This window comes from Melospiza melodia, chromosome 4, assembly GCF_035770615.1.
Source record: "Melospiza melodia melodia isolate bMelMel2 chromosome 4, bMelMel2.pri, whole genome shotgun sequence".
Classification (NCBI taxonomy): domain Eukaryota; kingdom Metazoa; phylum Chordata; class Aves; order Passeriformes; family Passerellidae; genus Melospiza; species Melospiza melodia.
In genome coordinates, this window is record NC_086197.1 from 74,370,992 (window position 1) to 74,396,361 (window position 25,370).

The window sequence follows — 25,370 nt, forward strand, 5'->3', positions numbered from 1 at the left end:
AATGAATTCAAACCCACCAAACTCTTGCCACATAATTATATCTTGACATTTAATCTTATGTCTCTAAAAATTATTCAGTATGCTTGTACATCTATCTATTTTTATTTCTACTTATTCTTCCAACACTGAATTGGGTCCAGACATGAAGGCTATTTATTCATAAGTATTTTTTTTTAAATCAGGTAGTTTTTCTTTGTGGGCTTTAATGTTTTACATGGTGAATGAAAAAACATAATTTTGACAGGTAAAAAGAATGTATCCTTTTGTTTTCTCTCCACTAACACATAGGGCATAATGCAAGATGTGCAATTACTTGTCATGCCTCAAGGATTTATATCTCAGTGCCCAGATCTTAATCGCAGTAAGTCTATTAATTCTTATATCATAAAATGAAAGGTGTGCTTTTTACCTTCTTCCTGTCCTACAAGCTTTCTTAAAACCTTGGATTTAATTGTGTTGTTTGTCAACTTTGGCATGATTGATCCTATTGTGAATTAATTTATTACCATGTATTGTATTATTCCAGCATGCCCAACTTGTAATGACTTCCATGGACTTGTGCAGAAAATTATGGAACTGCAAGACATTTTAGCAAAAACATCAGCTAAGGTAATGTTTACTAGGACTCTATTCATAGAAGAAATTGGGATTGCCAGTCTTTATTTGCTGTATTTTTAGATTATTCATGCTTGTATGGCTGTGTGCAGAACATCCCTGCATGGTATGTTTGCATCTTTATATATCTCTGCCTAATTTATACATACAGATTCTCAGTTCAGAGAGTTTTCTTGTGTTTTAATAATTTTATAGAATCATGAATTTTAATAGTAAAGAGCATCCAAATCCCTGAGCAAGGAAAGGGCTCACAGATATCCAAACTCTACCTATAAGGCTAATAAATCAATAAACCTAGAACGAAATAGGTAACTGTGTTTATTACAGCAAGATTTACCAAAGTAAGCTGAGCTGCCAAAGGTGTGTTCAGACAAAATATATGCAGGACAAGGAACTAAGAATCAGGAACCAAACCAGGACTTTCTTCTTTCTTTCCCGTAGAATATTACACCAAAAACATTAATGTGTTCAGGTGAAAATAGACTGCTGTGATTTTAAATGTCAGTTCTTTAGATATCTGCTGGAATGCTGTTACCTAGCTGCTTTGATACACTAATTTTAGAAATGCCTTGGCTGAAGAGCAGGAAAAATTGTTAATGTTGGTTCTGAGCTTATTTGGCCCCTCTGTCTGTGAGTACTTTATGTGGAGCAAGATTCTTGATCAGTGTGCCCATACAAAGATGAAAAATGAGGAACTGTACCCATCTTGACCTGCCCATTTTGTTTTATGATGTCCCTGATGTCAGGGTGATAAGAAAGATGAAATGCACTGTGTCTCACTTCTCAATTTCTGTCTCTGAATGGCTGTGGTTTAATCATGTTTTATTTAACAATACAACATGATTAAATTGTTTTATTGTCTCTGATTGTGTTTTCCTAAATGTATTCTCTCATCTGTGTACTGGGGACAGTTTGAATTGTGTTTTTACTAATGTGGAGGCCACTTAAAAATTCAAAAACACTTTTGTGAACTGTAAATACAGTTGTCTCAAGCTGAGCAGAGGATGAACAAGTTGGATCAGTGCTACTGTGAGAGAACCTGCACAATGAAAGGCACAACCTACAGAGAGTTTGAATCCTGGACGGATGGCTGTAAGAACTGCACTTGCATGGTATGGCTATGGTTTGAGTGGTGAGTCAGGAACTCCAGTATTTCCTCTGAATAGGTTTATTGAGAACTTCCAGATGTATTCTAGGTACTAACAACAAAGAAGTTAAAAATCTGTTCCAAATCTAAGGAATAGTATTAATAAATATGTTTTCCTGTATTTTCTGCACTACTAGCACGTGTAGCTCCTCTATTTCATGTCACCATACGCAGGTGCTAGGGAATATACTTAGATTTCATGTTATTCCATTGTCCTGAGTTGCAAACAGTTTCTCTGGAATGTTAATTCCTTGTTTTTGTCTCTAAAAACACAGCCTTTTTCTTAGCAAATGATTTAATAGATCCCTTGTGCCCGATTTCCTTTGGTTGCCTTTGGTTACATCTCAATAAGTAATAAAAAGTAAAATGTCAGGGTCATATGCAAGCTTTGTTATATTACCAGTGAAAAAGATTTGGTGGATGGAAGATCCCCAAAGGTATCACAACTCCATATGTGATTGCAAGTATCCTTCCAGGTACTAAGCTAGGGTGTCTGTATTGCTGTCCATTCATATAAAACTCTTTCATTCCATTTGAACTCATTAAATCCTTAATCCAAAGGCCATTAGAAGGCAGTGAAAAGGTTGTTGTTGTCTGTACTGCACCTTAGATTGATTTACTGCTATCTATAATTGGCTAAATGGGTCTCCTTAAGCTTAATATTTTTTTTACCTTTATATTTCTGGATGGGTTTTCATTTTGCTTTTAGTATTTTATAGCATCAAATCTGGCTGATGAATGTTTAAAATTCTTTCAATTTAGAGTTAAATTCATTGCATATTTTTTTCTTGGATTTTTCTCACAGCTATAATATTGCTACCTTTTAGACATATATTCTCTCCAACATAAAATCAGAAGGCAGAGTATTGTTCTGTGCAGTTGTCATTTCACAGTAATCTGTCAGTTTTTTTCCTGATTGGCAGAATGTTTTGCCTCCAAATAGGTTTGCCTCTAAAAAAAAAAATTGTTCATTATCATCTCAAAGCGCACATCATTCATGTTAAAAGATTGTATGTGTGACATTCTGAAGGTATGGTTTCTGTTCTTGCAGTTATTAAAAGACCCACATTAAACTATCTTTTTTTGGACATTGTTAGAAATTTAATTGTATTTAAAAATAGATTTTCAAGTTCCTGTGTTTGAGAACATCTCTGCTCCTGCTAAATAAAACCCCAGTTAAGCACCTTTTGTTCTCCTAGAATGGCACGGTGCAGTGCGAGGCTCTGGTTTGCCCCCTCGCTGACTGTCCTCGCAACTCTGCCCTGGCCTACGTGGATGGCAAGTGCTGCAAGGAATGTCAGTGTAAGTTTCACTGTTGTGCCTCTTGCTAATGAATGCTTTGAAATCTTAAATAATAGGAGCCTTTCTGTAAGTATGTCAGTGAAAGAACTGGTCATTAAAATAGTTGGGTTGAGGAGTCAGGGAACTTAGATTTCTCTGAAGTGTTGTGGTGAACTGATAACCAGAAGGTTTTGATATTTCGTGTGGGATATTTTGTTTCAGTTTAGTTATGTTGGTTTTATTTAGCACACATAGTCATTTTCAAAATTTAAAAAGAAGAAAAAATTTGTTACAAAGCTTTCTGCAGACTTCCATTATCTATGTTTTAGACCAAACTGCTGCAAATTCAAGAGCAATTGCCTGATGTTTGACCAGGGTCTCCAACACCTTTATCACATGAAGAGTGTACTACCAACCTTATGTTATTAAGCTTAGAAATGGAGGTTCAGATTTATGATTCTTCTTCCTTAGTTAAGAGAAAAGAAGAAACCAGCAAAACCCAGACACCTAGAAGTGTTATTTCACAAAAGGTCATAAAATAATTAAAGGAAAAATGGAAAAAGGTGATTTATTTTGTCTTTTAGGATTGGATACATGATTAACTTTAGGTTTTATGGGTATTCTGGTTTTGTTGCAAGTAGGGTCAGAGAAGGGGAATTTCAGGTTAATCTCAATCTAGATGGACTATAAATAGTATTTCAGAGTGATTATGTATGTGTATTCCATATATGATGGCTAGTTATTTCAGACTGGTGGAATATATTCTTAAAATTGAGCGTGAGATGCATGCACTTCTTTGTTCTGTAAATGTTGAGATTTTTCTGTGTTGTTTCATCACTGTTCTACTGCTGTATAAAACTTCTTACAGAGTGTAGAGAAATACATAACTGGTTAAAATGACATGTTTTAAGATAAAACTCAGGAAGACGTTTTGTACTCCATTGATCTAGCTCCCACAGGAGTTTATTAATATTTAATTGTGTTAGAAGTTACACAAACCATCCCTTTTTATGAAACCTTATTAACTTACTCAAGTAGATTAATTCTAATTAAGAGGAAATAAGAATTCAGATACTTTTTTTAACAGCTACACAGAATTTCCATGCATATTAGATAACTCAGGGTAATTGGTAATTCAGGAATGTGATATGTGTGGCATTCAAGCCTCTTGTTGAGGCTATCTGAATCTCTGACCATGTTGGCAGAATTTGAAAACTTGATCCTCTGAAGTATGTTTTTGTAATGTAATGCCTGTAAATTGAGTTGGGAATTCTGTCCAGGTGTTAGTGCGGAAGCACTCACATCATGCAACTTCTTCCAAAGTTGATTTTATTGGGAGTTGACAAAAGTCAAGAAATGTGAATGAGCATATGGACACTGACCTTGTCAGAGAGCATTGGTACTTCTTTGAATTAAGATGCAGTTCTGGTACAGCACGCTGATGTTTACTCTGAAATTTCCTGTTTGATATTCTTAATATTATCAAAGTGTCTTAGCTTTGAGTGTTGCTAATTTGATGCCCGTACATAATTCAATTTATAGCTATCATAAAAACATACCACTTTCTTGACAAACCACCAGAAAAATAATTAGATCAGAAGACATATATAAAAATTGCTTTTGAAATTTTTTTCCTAATTTCATCTAGATTATTTAAAGTGACTTTTGAAAAAAAAGAAAAATCACACAATTTTTTACAGCGGCTGGATTCCTGGAACCAAAGGACAGAGAATGTAAATTGGAGTCTCATTGACAGGGTAGTTAAATTCCAGTGAAAGAGTGGAAGTTAGAGGCGATGGAGGCTGCATGACTGTCACTTATTCTCCAGGCCAGTTTGGTGGAAATGCTAAGTTGTCTCTGAGTTCATACACATATGCCAGCTGTATTCTGTCTTGGTGTTCTTTGGGTCAGGGTCTGGGCTGATTGAGGTCAGTGTGCTTGTTGAACTTGGTTCTTGCTGGAGGGGTTCAAACTGAGTGGCTCCATTTGGACAGGTTCTGAGAATAACTTAATTGTTTGCAGTGCTCAGAACAACAGGAAGAGATGTAGCTTCTGACTGGATAATATAGAGTGAACACAGATGGCTTATAATTGGGAAAACAGCTTAGGGGGTTACCCCTAGTTAGGGAGTGTTGCTCATGGAGCCATATCCTTGGTTTTGGATAAGCATTCATAAGTGCTGAGAAAAAATGATGCTTGATAGACAGTTCTTTAGCTGGATTTAGTATTTGTTTCAAGACAGAACATGAAATATTGATGCTTCCTTCCTGGTATTTGTTATCTCATACCAGATGATGGGCTGTTTCTGCCAGGCTGTAGTTTGAGTTGAAGTGCCCAGGCAGTGACAGCTGCTGGAACCATTGGCTGTGTCTCACTCCCCCAGGGCTGAGTGCTTCCCTCCACACCTCTTCTTTTCTTCTGCTGGTGTTAAAACAAAGCCACAAAAATCAAAAGAGTGATGTTGGATTTAATGACAGCTGGAAGAGAAGAGTTAAGAGTACAGCACTTCTGGCTCTTTCAGTGACCAGCAAGCAGGCTTTCTGGGATTTTTTTTTTTTTTTTGTTAGGGTTTTTCGTTGTTTTTTTCTCTCCCTCAGTGATGGAGGATGGAGTCACTCTGCATGGCTTTAGGCATGTAGAATTTGGGAATACAATCTGAATTGGCTTCACTTATACTAGTAAATGAAATAGGGCAGGCAGAGTCCTGTGGCACTTTTGGCTCGCATGGCTGAAGTCTCTTCCCCTTTCCCACCCCCAGCAGGTTATCTGCTTCCAGATGGTTGGCTGGGAATGGCCTCTGATCAGGGCTGTGCCCCCAGCTTGTGCCTGGCACTGCTTCAGAGCATCTTGGCTGGCGCAGGGTGACATGATGCCATGGTGTGTGCTAACACTCAGACTGCAGGGAGAGTTACACACCATAACCAAGCATTTTCAAGGCTGCTGTCATTTGCTGTTTCATTTACCTGATGTGTTTCACTTACTAGTTGTGGACATCACCAGTTTGGCTCTCTTGATAATGAGCTGCAGGGACTGGCACCTCCAGAATGCACTTGGTGCTGGGAGGGGCTGGAAGGGATGGGATTTGTTGCCTTCTGGAAGTGGACGGCTCCTTCCATGGCTTTGTATACAGAGCCCAGGTGATTAGATCAGATACTGAACTTTTAGACAGCTGAAGTTGTGAGACTAATCTTATGCCAGTTACTGTGATGCATATCAGGTGTCTAGGATAGGAATGGAAAGTGCTGGATTTTTAAGCTTGATTCTGGCATTAAACTGTTATGCTAAGAGACTTTCCCCTGCTGCCAAATCCTAGGAATTACATTTCAGCCCAGTCCAGCATTTACATTTTGGACAGCGAAGCTTTGTTTCGTCTTGTTCAATGACATTTTCAATGCTTTGGAAATTTCAGCACAGTTGTCTGTTCATGTTTTTCTTAAATGTTTAGTTCAGGGAAGAACACTTAGTAAGGAATGGTTTAGATTGTTTTTAAAAAATAATATTACTTTGACTTTAGTTCTTTTTGTAAGCCAAAGGAAAAAAGCCACAAAGCAAACAAAAAACCAAACCCTGACCTTCTCTCTTAACTCCATACCTTTGTTTCAGGCCATTCAGACAACTTGTACTGTTTTGTCTTGTGTGAAGGTCGATGCTGGTAGCGTGGGGAATGGCAATGAATGCAAATTATCACTGTGTTTTCTATTAGCCTAATGGGCTCGAAGAAGCAGCAATCTTCCAGGGCAGATGAATGGGCCAGTGTGTTGGATGTATGTTTCAGCTGTAGACAATGTAAAACTCAGTCCAGCTGCCATAGCATACATCTTAGTCAATGGGAGATTCCTGTGGAGAATTGTTTGGAGCTGGAAGGAAGAGACTACTTTGTCTATGCTCAATGCAATTTTAAAGAATTCTGAGAAGGTGTATGCAAAAGATCATTAATTTTTTTTTGTCCTCTGTGGAGACACAAATGCTTTGTGTGGTGATAGGCACCAGTACAAATTGAGGAGAGATTAAGCTTCCCTACTGAACCTATAAATATTGCTTTAGACCACAGGCTTGGCTTAAGAAGTACAAGGACAAGTTCATTTGTTTTAAGTGAATTCTGGAAGGACTGCCAATGTCTTAGCAGCTGAGAGAATTGGTGCTTGGTCAGCAGATCCTATTATGGTAATGTTTTCATTAGTCAGTGTATTAACACCAAGGCATCACCTCCAAAAGTTATATGCATTCTTTTTAAAATGGAACTAGCGTATTTTAAACAAACTAGGTGATTTTTGTTATTATAAGACCAGAAGTGATATTTGTGCCAGTATCTGGTGCAGTAATAATTCCCATCACCAAAGACTGATTTACAGGAAGCAATTGCTCTCTTCTCATCACTCTCTTCCTCCCAGTGACACTGCAGATACTTATTGACCTAACAGCAATCTATTTAAATCCATCCCAACAGACTCCAGTAGAGGTTAAAATCTGAGCATTATGCTCAAATCTGCAGGCTGTGATTTTTCCTTATACCTGTTTTTTGTTTTTTTTTGTTTTTTTTTTTTTTTTTTTTTTTTTTTCTGAGACAGGATACTTCATGGGTTTCTGGTGCATTTTAGCTAAGTTCTCAGTCTAACACAAGTATTTTAAGCAACTTTGAGAAACATTAGGGTTGTACTGGATCAGGTCACAGTTCTAGTGCTAGCAGGTGTGGAGAGTGTGTGTGTAAAGGGTTCTATAACTTGGATTTTTAACAAAATAATTTTAAAAAATTGATATTGACAAATATTAATAACATGCATGGGTTTCTGATGCAGTAATCTGTCTTGCTACCTTGCAGAAACTTTTAATTTTATGATTAAAATTAAAGGGATTTCTCCTCTTGCTCCTCATAATTTACCAATTTTTCCCCCCAAACTCTTGTGCAAACTCCAGCGCTTGTGGTCTACTGACACACAGAGAAGGAGCTGTGAAAGCCCATCTGCTTCTTCTTTGCAGCAGCAATTGAGCATCAGCAAGAGTGCTAAATTTTAATCTAGAAACGTAAGGAAAATGGGTTAAACTTACTCTGAAATTTATAATTAATCCAGGTAGTTTGAAGCATTGTGGACTTAAAGTCTGTGCTGTTTACCAAGTTCCACCTTTTTACAAAATTGCCACTTTCCCCCCTGGGCTTTCATCCTCTAGCCTTAGGTGACTTCCATCAGTAGCCAAGTGGGGTGCCAGCCCTGCCTTGTTCAGCCAAGTGCTGGAGAGGTTTCTGCATTCAGTGTGGCACAGAGAAGAGGCTGCAGCTTGGAGAAATGATTAGTCACTGACTGAACAGGTCATCTTATCCTTGAAGTAAATCAGAAGGAGGGAGATGGAAGAGCAGCTCCAGCAGGCTGGCTGGAACATGGCACGAGTCTGAGGGCTGTGGGCAGCCACCAGGCTCAGGGTGGCAGAGCAGGCTTCAGTACTGCAGGAAGAAAAGGCAGTTTTTAGCAGTAAAACAATGATTTCTCATTTATCAAAGTTCTCTAAAAAATGCACACTTTAGAATATAAAGGAGAAGCAACATTCTGGTTAATAAAAACAAATAGTTGCTTTTTATTTTAAATACTTGTGTGGCTTTTTAAAGAACATAAGTGCATACTGAGCATAAATTCTGTTCTTCTGAGGTTTCTTTTTAATATGAAAATTCAGATAAATTATCCTACTTCAAAATAGTATTAAATGATATCTTGACTATTTCCAGCACAGGATTGTTTTGTAGAGCTGTGATATTTACTATAACCTCCCATAGTCAGCATGCAGAATTTCTGAATGTTATTTAGCAGAATAGTGTCCATTCAGCCTCTACTTTCTGGATTTTCTGTGCTAAAATGATTCGCATCAACCTTATTTTTCAGTCTTTTGAGTTACATATAGTGATAGTATCATACTGGAATGACAAAAAGCATTTTTATTGTACTTGTACTGTATTGTACCACTTGTACTACTGAGATGAATTATACTGTACTTTACCAACTGTTTAAACCATTTTATTACTTCTTGTGACTGCAAAAGAAAGTCAGTATCCATATTAATTTAGAAATAGGACAAAAATATTTTTTCTAATTAAATACTTTTGCAAGAGGAAAAAAACATGTCCTTGAACTCGGGTAGGTCAATAAGATCAGTGGAGCTGTTTTAGATTTACAGAGCTGTGATAGAAAAGCATGCTAGCTGCCCCTGCATGTGTGAATCCAGCCTAGCTCCTGCAGTGTCAGTCTCAGCAGAGGGCTGAGGGTGGAGGGCAGCTCGGGAGGCCTCCTGGTGCCACCCTCCTGCTCCAGGCTGCCCAGGGCTGTGGCCACACAGCTCTTGAATATCTGCACAGGCGGAGACCCCACATCCTACTGGGCAACCTGTGCCAGTGCTCAGTCGCCCTCACAGTAACAAAGTGTTTTCTTCACTCCAGATGGATTTTGTGTTCTGTGCCCGTTGCCTCCTGTCCTGTAACTGGGCATCACTGAGAGCAGCCTGTCTTTCTCTTCTTCAGTCCTTTCCATCAGGAGTTTATACACTTCAGGAGGATATCCTCAGAGACTTCGCTTCTCTGGGATATGTAACATCTCAGGAATTTGAGGCACTCTAAGAATGTCTTGGGGCCTTTCCTGTGCTGAGCTCAAAGCCAGCTGAAGACAGTGGAAGGAATCCCCTTGGCTTTGGTGGGCAGGGCCAGTCTAACCCATGACCCAAGGTGCTCGGTCTCTGCTGTATTTTCTGTTGTAAAGCCATAGAAATTTTCCAACTACTCTTGCACCACAGCAGTATTTGGTTTATCTCTGTTAAATAGCCGATGACAGAATTATGGGGGGATCTTTGCTCCTGAGCATGTAGTCTCAGGTTGCCTTTGTTCTTTGTAAGCTGGGCAGTATTCCTCATCAGAAGGAAAACAGGGAGTCTTTTGACTTTCCCCTCTGAGCAGAAAACCCATTCCTTGTATGTCTTTTGTTCTCTATAAATTAAAATACAGCTTACAGCATATTGAAATAGATCTTACAGTATTTTGGACTTCTCAAAATATTTTGATCCTATTTTGTTTCCTTTCCTACTTCCCCATGTCCTTTGAATATTGTTTCTCCTTGTTAGCAAAGGAGGACTGGGGACAGTCAGTGCCTGTGCCTGTCTTAGACTTTTCATGCCTTGAAGTGTGGCTTCCTCCTAGGTGAGTGGCCTTTTAGCTATTCTGGACCCCATGCATTATGGAGCTCCACCAGAAGACTCTGGATCTGGAGGCAGTGTGTCAGTATACGAGGAGAACTCCAGTTAATGGTAAAATCTTCTAGTTTTAGTCTTACTGTGTGCCTGAGGAGTGAATACTAAAATAAAGTATGCTTAAGAAAATCCTAATTCATTAAAATACATTACACTGGATATGTAGCAATCTGCACTAAAGAAGAAATTGGAAACATAATATTGGTAACTTTATTGGTAGAGAATTAAAAATATTTTTTTTTACATGGAGAATTTTGCTGTAGGCCATGCTATGCTTTCCTTAAAACCTATTTTGTTGAGGTTGTGTGGGAAAAGAGCTAATATTTTCCATTCCTCTTTCATTATATTCTTACCAGGGAGTTCATAAAATATAAAATACCTGCAGTGTGTTATTATTTTAGTTTATTTCCAGTGCAAATAAAACATTAACATATGCTAGATATGAATATATTTGCTTTCAGACAGCTGGGAGTGGACAGATTGGCAGTGTTCCAGCTTCTAATAAGTTGGTACCCTAACTTTAGTAATGCTGATTTCACAAGAATTTTCTTAGGTAGCTATGAAATAATAATTTAAAAAACCCTGTTCTATTTATAAATACAAAAATAATCTCGGATATGTAAGCATTTACATGCCTGTGTGTTGATTTCAATATGTTTGTTCTCAGCAGTAATGTGCTTATGTCGCTATATGAGCATCATTGGTCTGTGAGGTTCTTTTTGTTTGATTTGTTTTTTGGGAGGTTGTGGTGGTGGTTTTTTTTTTTGTTTTGTTGTTTTTTTTTTTGTTTTGTTTTGTTTTGTTTTGCTTTATTTCAGGGTTTTTGTGTGGGGTGTTGTTGGATTTTTGTGGGTTTTTTTTTGGTTCCATAACCAGAAGCACATTGCCAAATCAGCTGCTTGTAGCTCATGTTCTGGTTTTTGCCTGGACCTTGTACTCTGTAGATCTTGGAAATACCTATAGTATCAGTAGCAAACATCTTCAATGGGTATGTGCCGTGGAAAAACAAGAGAAAAGCCTTAGCTGAAAGCCCCAGAACTAAAGGTTTTGGACAAGGTCACAGAAGTGTGAGAAGTTGAAGACAGAGTACTGATGGAGTAAAGGCTTTATAAAACCCATCCAACCAACCAAATGGGATTCTTGGCTTGCACAATTTTGCAAAGACCAGTCTGCACTTGACATACTCCTGTTCAGAACAGGATTGCCACATTGACAAGGATTGTTTGGATGGAAAGCTGGCCTAGGGGAGACACTGGTAGGAGATATGGGAGTGTACAAGAAGGCATACATACAACTTTTTGATAGTGCCTATGTCTGTGAAATGAAAAAATGGAAGGTTGTCAAGGCTGAAACTCAGTAAATAAATTATTGGAAGAAAACTCACCACAAAACTGTCAATAATGTGATCTTATTTCCTGTGGAAGGGATGGTAAAATATGAATGAAGTTGATTCAGTGAGATTAATATAAAATGATGTACACTGTTACCCTTTATTTGTCTTTTTGTGAAGATAATGATTTAAACCCATGGCTTTCAGTCTTTTGGACTGCAGAAGTTTGACATTTTTTTCAGTGGAAACATGTACTGAATTAAACCATCTACTGCTTGGTACACTTCTCTTAACTACTGCTTGCAGATATCTGAAGTGTGATGTATAGACCTCCAGGCTGTTATTGATCACTGTTTCTACATCTGTCAGCTCATAAAATATATTCAGCTTCACATAATGGTCACTTAGTCCCATGTGAGACACAACTTTAAAATGAAAATCTTGTCTGATATGATGTAGCAGACCTTTATCCTGCTTTCCTCATCTGTTGCCTTCAAAAAGGTCATTGCAATCCTCTTTATTTGAAGAGTTTTTGCAGTTTGCTTTTGTCACTGTACCAGTCACAGGACTCTGTGCTGTTTCTGTAACTCTGTTCTGCCAGTATAGAGAATTTTTACTAAGTTTTGTCTTCTTGGGGTTTTTGATTTGTTACCAGTTTCTATTAAGAAGAAAGCCCTCTTCATTTGTTTTGGAGGATGGCTGATCATCCTAAGCCTTTCTCTACAGGGTTGCTGACTAGTTTATTTTTACCTTCTACTTGTTGAAATTATTTGTGAAAGATTCTGATTGTAAGTGAAAATTCTGGTATTCCCCTTCTTGCTTTAAATTAGTTTCAAGTATAATTTTGACTATTTTCCCAATGTAATTTTAATTTGTGACATTTTGTCAAAATCCCTTAACATTATTCTACATATTCTACATTATTCTACATTTTTTCTTTTCCTAACAGATGAAGAAATTTGACAATATTATTAGATTTCCTTTTTTTTCTGTTGTCCAAAAAAATTTTCCTTTTGTTTCTGATGTCTGTGTATGTACCACATACATAGTAGTATTAGAATTACAGTGGCATTATTGTTTGTTGTAATAAATTGGTTCAGAAAACACCTGGTTTCAGTTGTAAGATTTCCCCCCCCATCCTGAAATCAAAGCAAGTAAATATGCTTGACTCATCTGGAAATTAGGCACATAACCTGTTTTGTCTAGTAAGCAAGGACGTCAGGTACTTCGAAGATAGGGAAGATGAACAGGCATGCTTCTCTATGTAGTTGTTATTTTGACAATGACATGTAAATTCAGGTATTATTTCCTTAAGATGTCTCACTGTTATATTCATATTGACTGAAGTGCAGTATTTCTCTCTAGGCTAATTTTACAGGCTTGTAAAGGGGAAGTTAGTTTTTTAGATGTTTTCATCATGCTTTATCTAGAAACCTTGTAGATCCTCAAGGCATGTAAAGGAGAAATCAAATCTGAGTATAGCACAGAAGAGATAACAATCTTGGGTATGGTTGTTGTGAATTTCTCAGACAGGCTTCTTAATAGTAGTAGCATATGACTATGGGATGCTTAAACGTTGTCCATTGTCTTCTGTAACTCTTTGTGAACAGTGGTGGTAGTACAGTGTGAGCCCCTAAGCACACGCTTTTCATTTTTTTAACTTTGCAGTATTCTGTTGGTGAGTTGCTGTGAAGAAACATGGGAATAGATGAATACAGTAGAAAGTTAAAAGAGACATATAAATTAATAAATCACATCCTTGGGGAATCACTGGTTCTATCAGTGCTACTCACGTCTTAAACACCCTCTTTTAAGAGCACAGGAGCAGGCAATTCCAAAATGTTGGAAGTCAAGCAGATAAGACAGAAGGTTGGCTTGACTGAAAAGGGACCTTTTGGATGGAACTAAGGCCAAAAAGGAAGGTATGTGCCCAGTGGAAGCAAGGTCAGGGGACATGGGAGGAATACAGAGATGCTGCTTGCCACTGTAGGGAGAAAAGTGCTGCAGCCAAAGCTCAGTTGGAGTTGAATCCTGCTCCATATAGATAAACAGACTTAACTGCACAGTGTGTGAATTTTGCCTGTTGTTTAGAAAGGTCCTCCTAAGGACAGTAGGAGTATTTACAGATATGATTTTTAAAAAAATATCAGCAACCATAAAACTTTCTTTCAGTAATGTTCCCACAGGAAAAAAGGAGTAGTTACATTTACAGCTGCTATGAACTCCAACTTACTGTTTTTCTGTGATGAATCGGAGTATCGACAGATACATTTGGGAGAAATTGGCTGTGACATAGCAGAATCTGTGAACATCTGCTCCAGCTACTTTTAAATTTTTAATTATTTCAAATCCTGAACTGACTTTAGACATGAAGTATTATATTGTTTGGGAATGCACAATGGATAATAGTCACTTCTAGGAGCCTTGGGAAACAGCATGTTAGATGTACATAGGTTTCTTTTAAAACTGTCTTTTGAAAATTTCTAAACCTATTGTTAATACCTGATTTTTTAATGTTAGATTTTGCTTAAATATTATTAGGTAGTGAAGGTTGGGATTGAGTATATAAAAAATTGAGAAAGCCAGTTTGGTAACCAATTTTAATCAAGATTTCCAGAAATGCATTTACGCTGCTGTCTGTGTTAAAAACCTTTTGGTGACCTAATGGTAAGGATTTAGCTTAAGAATGTTAAATGCAGTTATCTGGAGTGTTTGTGATTATGCCAGCTAATCCTGTCATTCTGGCTGAAGGGAGGGATGGAAGGATTGGCAGATTCCTTATGTGGGAACAGAAGTGGATGGAAGAAGAGTTGGGAGCATGAAACCCTGTCAGTTGCTGTACAGAGCTAGGTGCAGGTGCTTTGAGAGAAGTGAGATCTAACAGCAGCAGTGGATGTGGTGCTCGACTCCTGGGAATGTCTGAGCACATTAGACTGGCCTGCGCCAGGAAGGCAAACGTGAGTATTGCTGTAACAGCCAGCTTAACCAGGGGCTGCTGTTCCTAGGAGAAGTGAAAGAACTTGGATCTGAGAAGAAAATAAATACAGTGAGATGGATGCCAGGTCACAGGATGCCGTGCCTTCGCTAGGGAGGTGTGTGCAGCAAAGTGATAGTGCAGAATTTCTAGCTAAAACATCTGTGGAAACTGTTCTGGACCAAGGATATTCTGATTGAGAATAAAAGCATCTGTAGGGTCCCTGACAGTTGCTTAAATATGAGTGTAGTCTGTAAATACTTAAATAATATGGCAAGCTTTTGGTCAAAATCCTCCATGACTGTTAGAGGTTGCTGTAGATTTTTGGAGCAGAAGCTGTGTGGAACCTTTGACTTGGGAGCGGGGAAACATCACCTCCAAGTTTTCTTCACGTTAATAAATGCCAGTTTTACTATATGGTGGTGGAGCTTGCAGTTTTGCAGCTTGCATAGGATCTTTTTAGTGCTTTCAAATGAAACTGTCAGAATCTGGGGAAATGGTGCTGCTCAGAGAGGCACTTGCCTTTTACTGAACATGTTCACGTGATTTGTGTCCACAAAGCTGCAGAAAGCCACCATCTCAGTTGTCATGTGCAAAGGTATGTCTTTGAAAATTGTGCATAATTGCACAATTTTTTTTCTTTTTCTTAGTGGCAAATCTGGGTAAAATATCCTAATGAATGAAATACGTTATTTTATTTCCCCTCTGCCACCTGTTGGAAGTATCTGGGGAGCAGAGTTAAATCTTGTAAGCACAGCTGCAGGAGTAGGTGCATGTCTTCCCACCCATGTCATGTCCATGGATGGTTTTAACTTACCATGGAGAGCACAAGCCTCTTTTTATGTAATAAATTAATGCTGATTGGTGTTTAGTTAATTAATGCTGATATCTGTTTAGTTCTCATAGATTTCAAAATACTGACTCAAAAGTGTGCAAGTCTTTAGCCTTTTTTCATTAATTTCATAAATTCTCAATACTCAGTCTGAATCAGTTAATTCAGTTTCAACTTGCATGTGAATACCTGCGACTTGAGGCATTTCTGATGGGTGTATGGGTGAATTTAAGCATGTCTTGCAGCATAAGGTGCTCTAGGGAGGTGTCTAGTTTTCTGAACTCTGCTATTTTTTCTCTTAACAAAGTTTTCAGAAAAGTATCTTTTGCAACTAGCCCAGCAGTCCAACTGAGAAAAGATGGAACAAAGTACAAATTTCCCTGTCAGCATTTGATAAAATATCTATTAGCACCTTCACTAAATATAGTTATGTCCCTGGTGCTGTGGATAGCTGACATAAGGAATTGATCAGATAATGTCAAATCCCATCTTTGTGGGGATTAAGCAGGCCTGTAATATTTGCCTTGGAGATCCTTTGGTCTGTCAGACTGTTGTGCTATTTATAAATCTTTAAGATAATTGTAATACAGTTGTCTTTTAGTTAATATTAACCTCAATTGCTTTTCCTCTCTTGACACTCTCTAAGGCTTTTGTCTAAGGTGTTTGATTTTATAGTTTGACATTTTGCTGTGAAAGTTGTTTGGGTATTGGATTGCCAACAATAGTGAATTTGTCATAAAATGGGTGGGCATTTTGTTCATTTGTTAGGCATGCTCAAGTTAAATACTATGTTTATAGTCCAAAATACTCCAGTTCTCTTTAACAAGCAGAAAGTATAGGCTCCATTGCACTAAGCCAAAGTTTTGCATGTCATTCAGTAGAACTGTTTTAGCTGCTCTGTTTAACCAAGCTAAAGTTGTAGAGTGAATAGCAGTAATGCCCTTTTTAAGGGAAGCTGGCATCAAACATATTGTCCAGATTGAATCTTTGCTTACCAAGATACACCTCCATTTGTGCCATTAGTGTCCATTGGCTTTGATTGGCTGCAGCCTCTTTCCCAGACTCCCCTGTCTGGCAGCCTGCTGTAAAAGTTTTACTCAGATGTTAGCTCTATTTACCTCAGCTGAACTGCTGTCAATAGAGTTTTTATTCATGTTTTCATTGCTTTTTCAGAGCTCAGATTACCTGTTTAGTCTTTAAGGATGACTCAGGGAGCCTGTATTCCAGGATTGAAATGATTTCTATAGAAAGCTTCTCAACAACACCACATAGGATAGATGAATTATGTAATTTCCTGGTAGCAGTTGATGGAAATATAGGAAATATGAGAGGTAGGGGAAGGAATTCAGGATTTCAGATTGACTCCTTGCCACTATGACTAAACAGCCTGTTAGTGTTGGAGGTGTCTCACACTGTAGATACTCTCAAGTGATTCTAAGACTGATATAGAACAGTGACTTTGTGTTTTAAATGGAATAGAAACATTTAGCTTTTTTAGCTAATAAGACGTAAGACACAAATAGTAATTGGTTCCTTGTCATGATAAAATTTTAAATTCTTTTTTTTTTTCAGCTAAGGAAGCAGAAGCAGATATGTGCAGCTTTTCAGCAGTGATTGACTGGAAAAATTTGCAATATATTTTTCAGCTTGAAATTTGGAATAATTTTGAATTGTTGAGAGAGATGGCATGAAATGAAGTAAGTCTGCAGCCTCACTGACTGCAGCAACAGAGGCGTTTGTGCTTTCCAGAAAATGAGCAAAGAAGAAATAATGCCCAAATCCCGAAGATAAATGAGAAAGGGGTGAGAGCCATGCCTAGTAATGATGTGGCTGTCAAGAGAAAGCAATTCAGGAAGGTGGTGATTATCTCTGTACTTCTAAGGATACAGCCACACTGTGGTTTTGCGCTATGTAAGCTTGCAAAGTAGGATTAATGCAGCTTACACAATGCCTAGGCCTTCATCTCTGAACAGTAGAAAATGTAATCAAAGAGATTCCAAGGAGGAGGTAGAAAAACCAAGTGAATGAGACAGGTTTGGGGTTTTTTCTGCGTGAGATAATTTTGGATGTGTTTCCTCCCTGCCAAGCAACCAACATAAGTGAACAAAGAATGAAGCAACATAGACTTAATTACCGGTTTGTAGGTTGTTCATTCATAATTACTGACAAATTTCACAAAACTGCAAGTCCTATCTGCCACTCATTGGGCAGTTGTGAATACAAGAAATTAAAGTGGTTTGAGGAGTTGACCAACGTGCTGAACTTCCTGCTTTCCCTTGGTGATAAGTCTGAATCCAAACTATCTGAGATACCACAGGGAAGTGTATGTGCATTCCTCAGGGGATGGCATGCACAATGTAGACAGTGAAGGTAAAAAATGCAAAAATGAGAAAATGTTCTACTTGACATTATGAGAACTCAGTGAGCAGGTGGCAGGAGTTTGCTGGGTCATGGATCTTGCATGGACATTTAAAATAATTCAAAAGGAAGGTGTCATTTGGAGGCCAGTGGGAAGAAGGATTGTGGAAGAGAAGGGATGATTTAACAAACTATTGATAATTAATTGAACAGACACAACAGCAAGGGGGCTCCTGAAAGATTCTTTTTGCTGGAAGAACATGGAGAAGGTTCCATGTCATCACAATGTGTTAGACAATACTAAAGGATAGTTGCATTATTAATACAGCTGTGTAAATATAAGCAGACCTTGCTAATAATTTTTTAGACCCTGTACACAGGTGCTTACCAGTGTAGTAAGCACTGTTTTGCATACAAATAGATAAAGAGTAGTCAAACTTCTAAGTAGGTTTTGTAGGCTTCTTGTTTCATCTTCTTAGAAACCTCTCCTTTGAACAATATATATTATTTTAGGTTCTGGGGGAATGTGGACATTTGATGGCAGGAGAAATAGTTGATGTATTTAAACTGTAGATGAAATCCTACATAGGCAATAACTACCAAGATCTGGAACAGCTAATCATCAGGTAATGTCTTGACTGTGACTCAGTCTATTGAATGAAAGGACTTAGGAAGATGAATGATGATATGCTTCCCCAGAGAGATACCAATCACAAACTAATCAGAGAATCCTGGAAAGCATTTAGCCAAGCAGAAATTAAATCTTCACTGGACTTTTCTATTTACATGGTGCCAGTCCAGATGTTCATGTTGCTGAAACAACTTTATTTCTGAAGGAAAATAAAGACAGGAGTCACCAGCATCATGGGATGTTTACTGATTGTGACAGTTGCTGTCAGGAGGCAGAGGGAACATTCTGTTCCACACTACCTGGGCTGTGTGTGCCCGTGTCTTAGGATGAAAGGGGTGCAGAAAAATGTTAGTGGATTTGTCTTTCTAGAAAGCTTTCTATATGTACTTAATACTCACCTAACCAGATTATCTTAAAGTTTTTAGAAGCCTCGAGGTAGCCTGATGTAAATCTGCCCTTTACTGTTTGTCAGGATGCCTTTCAGTGGGCAGTGGAAGAGGAGTGGGCTGGCAAGAGACGGGAAAAAGGCATTTGTGGCAGCATTGGGAGAGGAAAGGACAGTGTGCACTGGCAAACTTACACCATCACTAAACCCACCAGTGTCTGTCGGGATAACTAAACATGGAGCCATGGTTTTAAGAAGAAATACCCCTTTTGAATGTTGTCAGTGAGAGCAGCAGTTCCTAAGACATGCTTAAGCTTGTGCTTAGATTATTCAGTTTAACAGGTTTTCAATTCAGTTTCAATTATTTTTTTTTTAATTGGGCATTTATTGTTTGTTGGTTTTCTCTCTTGTATCAAACATACTTTGGTCATTCTATATAGACAGGTCCCTGTTACCTGGAGACATTATAACCTTGCTTGCAAAACCTCAGCAAAATGCTTGGCTGGTTTATTTAGGGGAGCTCAATGGATGAGATACAGTTTTCTTAGCTGCATGGTGGCCAAGTGTTGTGATGGTGGAGGTGGGCACGTGAGCTCTGCTTGAAATTTTTGGCAACCACACAGGCTTGAGTCATGCACTCTGCTGCCGTGTTCTAACCTTTGAGTACAATTCTTGGGTGCATGAAGATACATGGGAAAGGGTCAAGGGCCATCTGGGCAGAGCCATCTCTAATGGACTCTAAATTTCTAAGTTTTTCTTGTTTCCAAGACTTTATGGAGAAGAGCTGATTTTCTTGTTGAAAGCGAGTGTTTGAGATACTGTGTCACTGCATTAGAATGGCTCCATATGCAAAGACTTCCAAAGCCTGTTGGTGGAATAAAAAAATAGCTTTATGATTTCACACTAGGCTGGATGTGTTCTTTTGATGGTTCTTCTGTATGTGTTATTTTCTATGTTTCTTTGAAGAATCAGGTTTGTTGCCATTAATGAGGAGACTGGATTCAGTGGACTCTGTTTTGAGGTGGTTTGTTGTTTTACTTTTTTTTTTAAACTTTGTTTTACTTTTTTTAAGAGGCCTGGGTAGTCTCACTCATATGTTCAGAGTATTTTGGCTTCAGGACCATATTTTCTTCTAAGATAGAATGACAGTGATTTTGATGTCTTCTGCCTTTTCTGTGAACAGTCGTAGTCTTCCTGTTGGGAACATGAGGATGTGTTAAATTAACAGTTCACTGCCATTGTGTGATCCTCAGGCAATGCTGCACTGTATTTTTTCCTGTCACATTTAGTTGTTCTTAGAAACTGAAATGTATGGGACAAGGGAAAGAGCTTAATATTTTGAATATTTCAGTGTAGTGTCATGGCATGTAATGCATAGGAGGTGATGTGTATGATTGGGTGATTGTCTTTGTCTAGCCTAGATTCAAGATCTGCTAGTTTGTGGTAAAGATTTATACAGAATTATTTAATATGCTTTGTTCTAGGAGAAGGAACTCTGGGGAGAAGGGGAGAGGAAGCAGACACAGTATTGAGCTTTTGACTCTTTGTGAGTCACACACTCTGCCTGTAGTGGGTTGACCCTGGCTGGACTCCAGGCACCTCCCAGAGCTGCTCTCCCACTCCCCTCCATAGCTGTATAGGAAAGAGCAAATGTAACAAAAGATTAGTGAGTTAAGGACTGGGAGAGCACTTTGGAAACTTATATCACACAGGATAATATATATTTTATGATGTAATTATAACCAATATTTTTGAATTTCAAAAACCCCATTTTTGTTGCTATACCCATCACTTATTTTTCATCATCAGTTCCAAAACTTTAATTTTTTTCATGCTGATGAAGTACTAAGAAAGAGCTGCAAGTTAAAAATAAAGTAGAAATGAAAATAAAAGAAATAATGCTAATTAATATAGGTAATTCAAAGTAAAAGATGAATAAAACAAAAAGTCTTGTACTTTTAGATATTTTTAAATTGTCTAAAAATGCAGTCTATTTAAATATAATAGAGAAATCTTTCTGTGAAAGTATAATTGATTTGCATCTTCAAATCAATGGTTAGCAAATTAGACCTCTAACTATGTAATCTGGAACTTGAAAGTTGTAACCTACTCCTGTTATTTCATGATTATGCTAACTTGATGAGCCTTGACTGTGTCCTAAGTAACAGAGACAGAGATCTGATTTTCTGTACCTAGCAGTTATGTTACTCAGCCTTTATACTTTGCATAATGTAATTGCAGTAATGGACCCATTAAAAAAAAAAAAAAGGCAAGACAGTTTGCTGTGAAGATGTTTTATGTAAGTCTTAAATACTGAATAGGAGTTTTAGTGAGCAATCCAGTACTGAGCTGTGTCAGCATGCTGCTGTAAAACCTGATGCTGCTGGGGTGCAGGAATGGCACCAAGGCCATGGTGTGACAAACACCAATCCTGGTGACATCCGTCTGTCATTTGATCATTGGAGACTTGATCCTGGTTTTGTTGGGGAATAAAAAGACAGTCACAAAAATAGTTACTGTACAAGAAAATTCATATACTTTATCATTAGGCATATTAAAGAATGGGGATATTCAAGATACAAATCCATACTGTTTAAATGACATAATGTGTGGGGTGAGGAAACATCAAAGGACTGTGATAACAAATAAACATATGGCTTTAGTGATCACCCTTCATCATGCAACATTCCTCTCAAGAAACTAATTATATATTAATGCCACTGGCTCTGCTCTCACACTCCATTTTCCTGTGCAGCTGTGAGCTGTGTTGCAGGCAGTCACCTTTCTTGGTGTCACCCGAGACATGTCTCTTCTGCCATCTCAGTAGCTATCTGTACTCCATATTGCTTCAACATCCTTCACCTTTCTACTTACATGTGCCTTTTTGGGGACTTTGTGGGGACTTTTTCTCCTCTGCATTTTTTTCTTATGATATCCTAGAGTCCTATAGATGCGTTTAGAATATTCTTGCAGCTGAATCAGTCTTTTTATTCTGAAATGCAGTTCTCTTTAAGAAAATGTATCAATTCTATAAGCAGCGTGACAACATGTTTATACAAAAATCATTGTGTTGTGTTGTTTTGTTTTTTCTCTCTGAAGCGGTGTGTGTATTTGAAGGCAGAACCTACTTTGAAGGACAAAGAGAAACTGTGTATTCAGGCTCAGGGGACTGTGTTCTTTTTGAGTGCAAGGTAAGAATACTCTTGATGGAATAAAAATTCTTGCATGTTGGAAATATCAAAGTCACGCTTTTGAAATATAGATAGGTGTACCTTAGGAAGTGACAGAAAAGGAATCCAGTAGGTCCTGTGTTTATGTTGTCTGAGTTCCACATCAAATTTTTGCAAATAAATTTACTTTGCATAGCTGCAAGCTTTGATGATACAGCTTGACAATCAGGCAGCATTGTTTCTTCCCTAGGTATCGTCCCCACCGTCAGATTACCTTATGTTTCCATCTGCAGTGTTATTGTTTAAAATTATGTGCTGAGGGGTAAGAGATACAGATGTAATGGGGGCATAGTTTGGAATTCAGGATCATTCTTCAGAGGAAAAGCTAGGGGGAAAAGAAGAAAAAGAGCTGGTAGACAGGTGTCTGGTATTTCTAGTGATGGAAATGGGGTAGGCTTGGGGTTTTTATTTGTAAACAGAATATATCTGATGCTGAGTCAGTCTTGCCCTGCTGCATGAATACAGCTGCTCTTCAGGGCAAAAATATACTTTAAGGGTAAAATATACCTCAGGGACAGCTGTGGGTTAAGAATTACACAAACTGCTGCAGTGAGTTGTGTGTTGTCTCTCTAGGGGAGGGATGGGGAAAAATCCTGTCTGCTTAGAGAGCTGCAGGCTGTGGGCTGGAGTTGAAAACCTGAACACACATTTCTCAGCAGAGAAAGAGAGGCGAGCAATTCCTCTCCCTTCTCATCATGCAGCAGATTATCAGACCAGTTTCTGGAAATCTCAAACATTTTCATACAGTTGTTAAAAAGTGTATCTTACAAAGAGGAACTGGGAATTCTTTTCTAACTGCTGTTGATTTTAATCCTTATGAGCTTAATTGCTGCAGTAGGGCCTTTGACACCCTTTTGAGAATGGCATGAAGCTGACCAGAAATAATTTTGGTTTCAGCTGTAGGCTTTTTGGAGCTATGAGCTTGTATTTTCAACATGGCACCCAATACATGAATTCTATGATTAGTCAATGGGTATAATTAACAATGATCAAAAGTTATGTGACATTGCCTTGTGTTCCTTGCAGCTGGCAATTGTGATACTGTATAAAAAAAATGCCTTTGTTGGCTGGGCTAGCCTGTGTTTTGTTGATTAGACTTGTTTTCTGGTAGGCTGCCTCACTGTCTTGGTAGAAATAGTAAGCAGCAACTTTGGCTGATTGAAATGTTGCTTTTTCAAGGATTGAAGTATGCACAGTTTCTGCTGAACAGCCTTGTAAATGATAATTCAGAGCATAAAATCTGTAAGCTTTGTTGGTCAGTTAGGAATTCATAGATGGGAATTATTTTATTACTACCAGAGTTCTCATAAAAGGATATAATTAATGACTTCAAGTCAAGAGGTATTAATAGGAATGGCACAGGTACTGGTTTCATGCTTGAAAGATTATAATGATGTTATCAAGGCAATGTATGGAAATTTTTCATTTTGTCTGGATGTAATTAAAAGCCTCATATTTTGTTTTGATTGGCTGCTGCAGTTTTGTATGCTATAGGCATGCACTTCTCTGTTTGAATATTATAAATAAGTGAATGAAAGATTATCTTCCAAATTAGACTTTATAAAAGATTAAAATAAAATCCAGACTATCTTAATTGATGTTATTTCTATCAAAGGTTAATTTAGCTTATGGGATTGCTGGGTTTTGTTTGTTCTGGTGTACAGCACATCTGTCTGATTTGCTTTATTGTATTATAAGATTAGGGCTGGTATCTCTGTCAAGATTGTTTAAGGTAAAGTTTGAGCAGTCATTTTGATGTTGGCCATTGTGTACATTTTCATCTTTATATTTCCTGCTTAAAGAGGATTTACAATTAAATGCTAGACTAATAATAATACTACACACACACACAATAGCAGATGCATTATTTTAGATGTTTTTCTTGCATGCAGAAATGCATAATCCTGAGTTCATTGAAGTCTTATTTTAACCACATCACTTATTTTATGGCAGATGCCTCTGAGGAACATGCTGTTGTTCGCCTTATTTTCTTTCTTTACCCTATCATGACTAGAGTACAGCAAGACACATTATTTATGGCCTGAGGGAGCCTAAGGGAGGTACACCCTTGGTAGCCAGGTTGCTAAGGCAAGCATTTTGTGTGGCCATACTGCAGCAATTTCAGATGACCTGCACTGAGTGCCTGAACGTACTTGTGCACCTTCTTGTGGCATTGTACATTTTCAGATACCTAATAAAAACCTCTTTCCTAATAGGGACGCAATGCCAGTTTCTTTCAGTGTTACTGCCACTGAAAGCAGTGAGATCAGAGATGCTCAAGATTGATTTTACTCACTGTGTATATAACAAGCTTCTTTACAGTATTCATTATGGGGACCCTTGACTCTGGAATCTGCCGCTTCAGTTTTTGAGAAATAGTTGTAACTCTTACAGGCATAATGCTAAGAGAAACTTTTGAGACAAGTTATTTGACAGCTAGGATAAGAGAAGAATGAGAGTTGTTGCCACGCTTCTGCTTGCTTGAAAAGGTTTGAGTATAGGACAGTTCCTGATGGTTTTATTGTGCTATGTTGTCCTCACAAATGGTTTTTGAAGGTACCTGGAGTTTGGCCTAGGCATGGGTTTGTGTACATCATAATGGTGAAACTCCACTAAAGTTACAACTTCCTTTATTTCCTATCTCACAGTATTAATCAATTACCTCAATTTAACAGGACCACAAAATGCAGCGAATTCCAAAAGGCGTCTGTCCAGCTTTGAGCTGCCCAGAATCTCAACAGATCCCCTTATCCCACAGTTGCTGCAAAGTCTGTAAAGGTAAGGTAGTAGCAGGATATATATATATAAGCTCAGTGTAATTTTTCATTCTTATAGATTGTAAATGGATTTTTTTTTTCTGATAATTTTGAATAAGACACTCCTATGCATGATGATCACTGTAGATCTTGGGAAGCTGAATAGGTGACAACTGCACTGTGACATCTGAAAGTTGTTTGTAAAATGTTTCATAATGTAAATTCTGTGAAACAAGTATTTGTGTTTTATTCCAGCCAAAAATGGGTGGAGAGTCTAAGAAATCATGTATATAATTACTGATTTCTCTTCCCTTCACCCACTCCAGTGTCCAAATGGAATAGACTGGAGAAATATTCATGTTTCCCAGCATCTTTTTGGGGTGCTTTGAGATATCTCTTTCAGAGGACCATTTGTGCTAAGCAAATGTTCAAGTACTTGGGTAACTTGTTCACCTCTCTGGGCTTGTAGTCTACATCTATAAGCAGAAACTTTGGGAAATATTTTTGTATGCTGTGCACCTTTGCATGCTACACCCAGTCTGATCCTTACCAAAGGAGAGCGATGTAGGAAGTGCTCTGAGTCTTTGGCTCACCCTTTTGATCTGGACTA

At 38.0% G+C, this 25,370-nt stretch overlaps 1 protein-coding gene across 1 annotated transcript in view; it reads left to right on the forward strand.

Moving 5' to 3' along the window:
- NELL2 (neural EGFL like 2) overlaps nucleotides 1-25,370 on the forward strand; it is a 135,437-nt gene that overhangs the window by 32,212 nt on the left and 77,855 nt on the right. Inside the window, exons 6-11 of the mRNA XM_063155180.1 lie at nucleotides 289-361; nucleotides 527-609; nucleotides 1,599-1,727; nucleotides 2,962-3,064; nucleotides 21,874-21,965; nucleotides 24,680-24,782. Coding sequence (XP_063011250.1) covers nucleotides 289-361; nucleotides 527-609; nucleotides 1,599-1,727; nucleotides 2,962-3,064; nucleotides 21,874-21,965; nucleotides 24,680-24,782 — 583 coding nt within the window. The remainder of the gene's footprint in view (nucleotides 1-288; nucleotides 362-526; nucleotides 610-1,598; nucleotides 1,728-2,961; nucleotides 3,065-21,873; nucleotides 21,966-24,679; nucleotides 24,783-25,370) is intronic.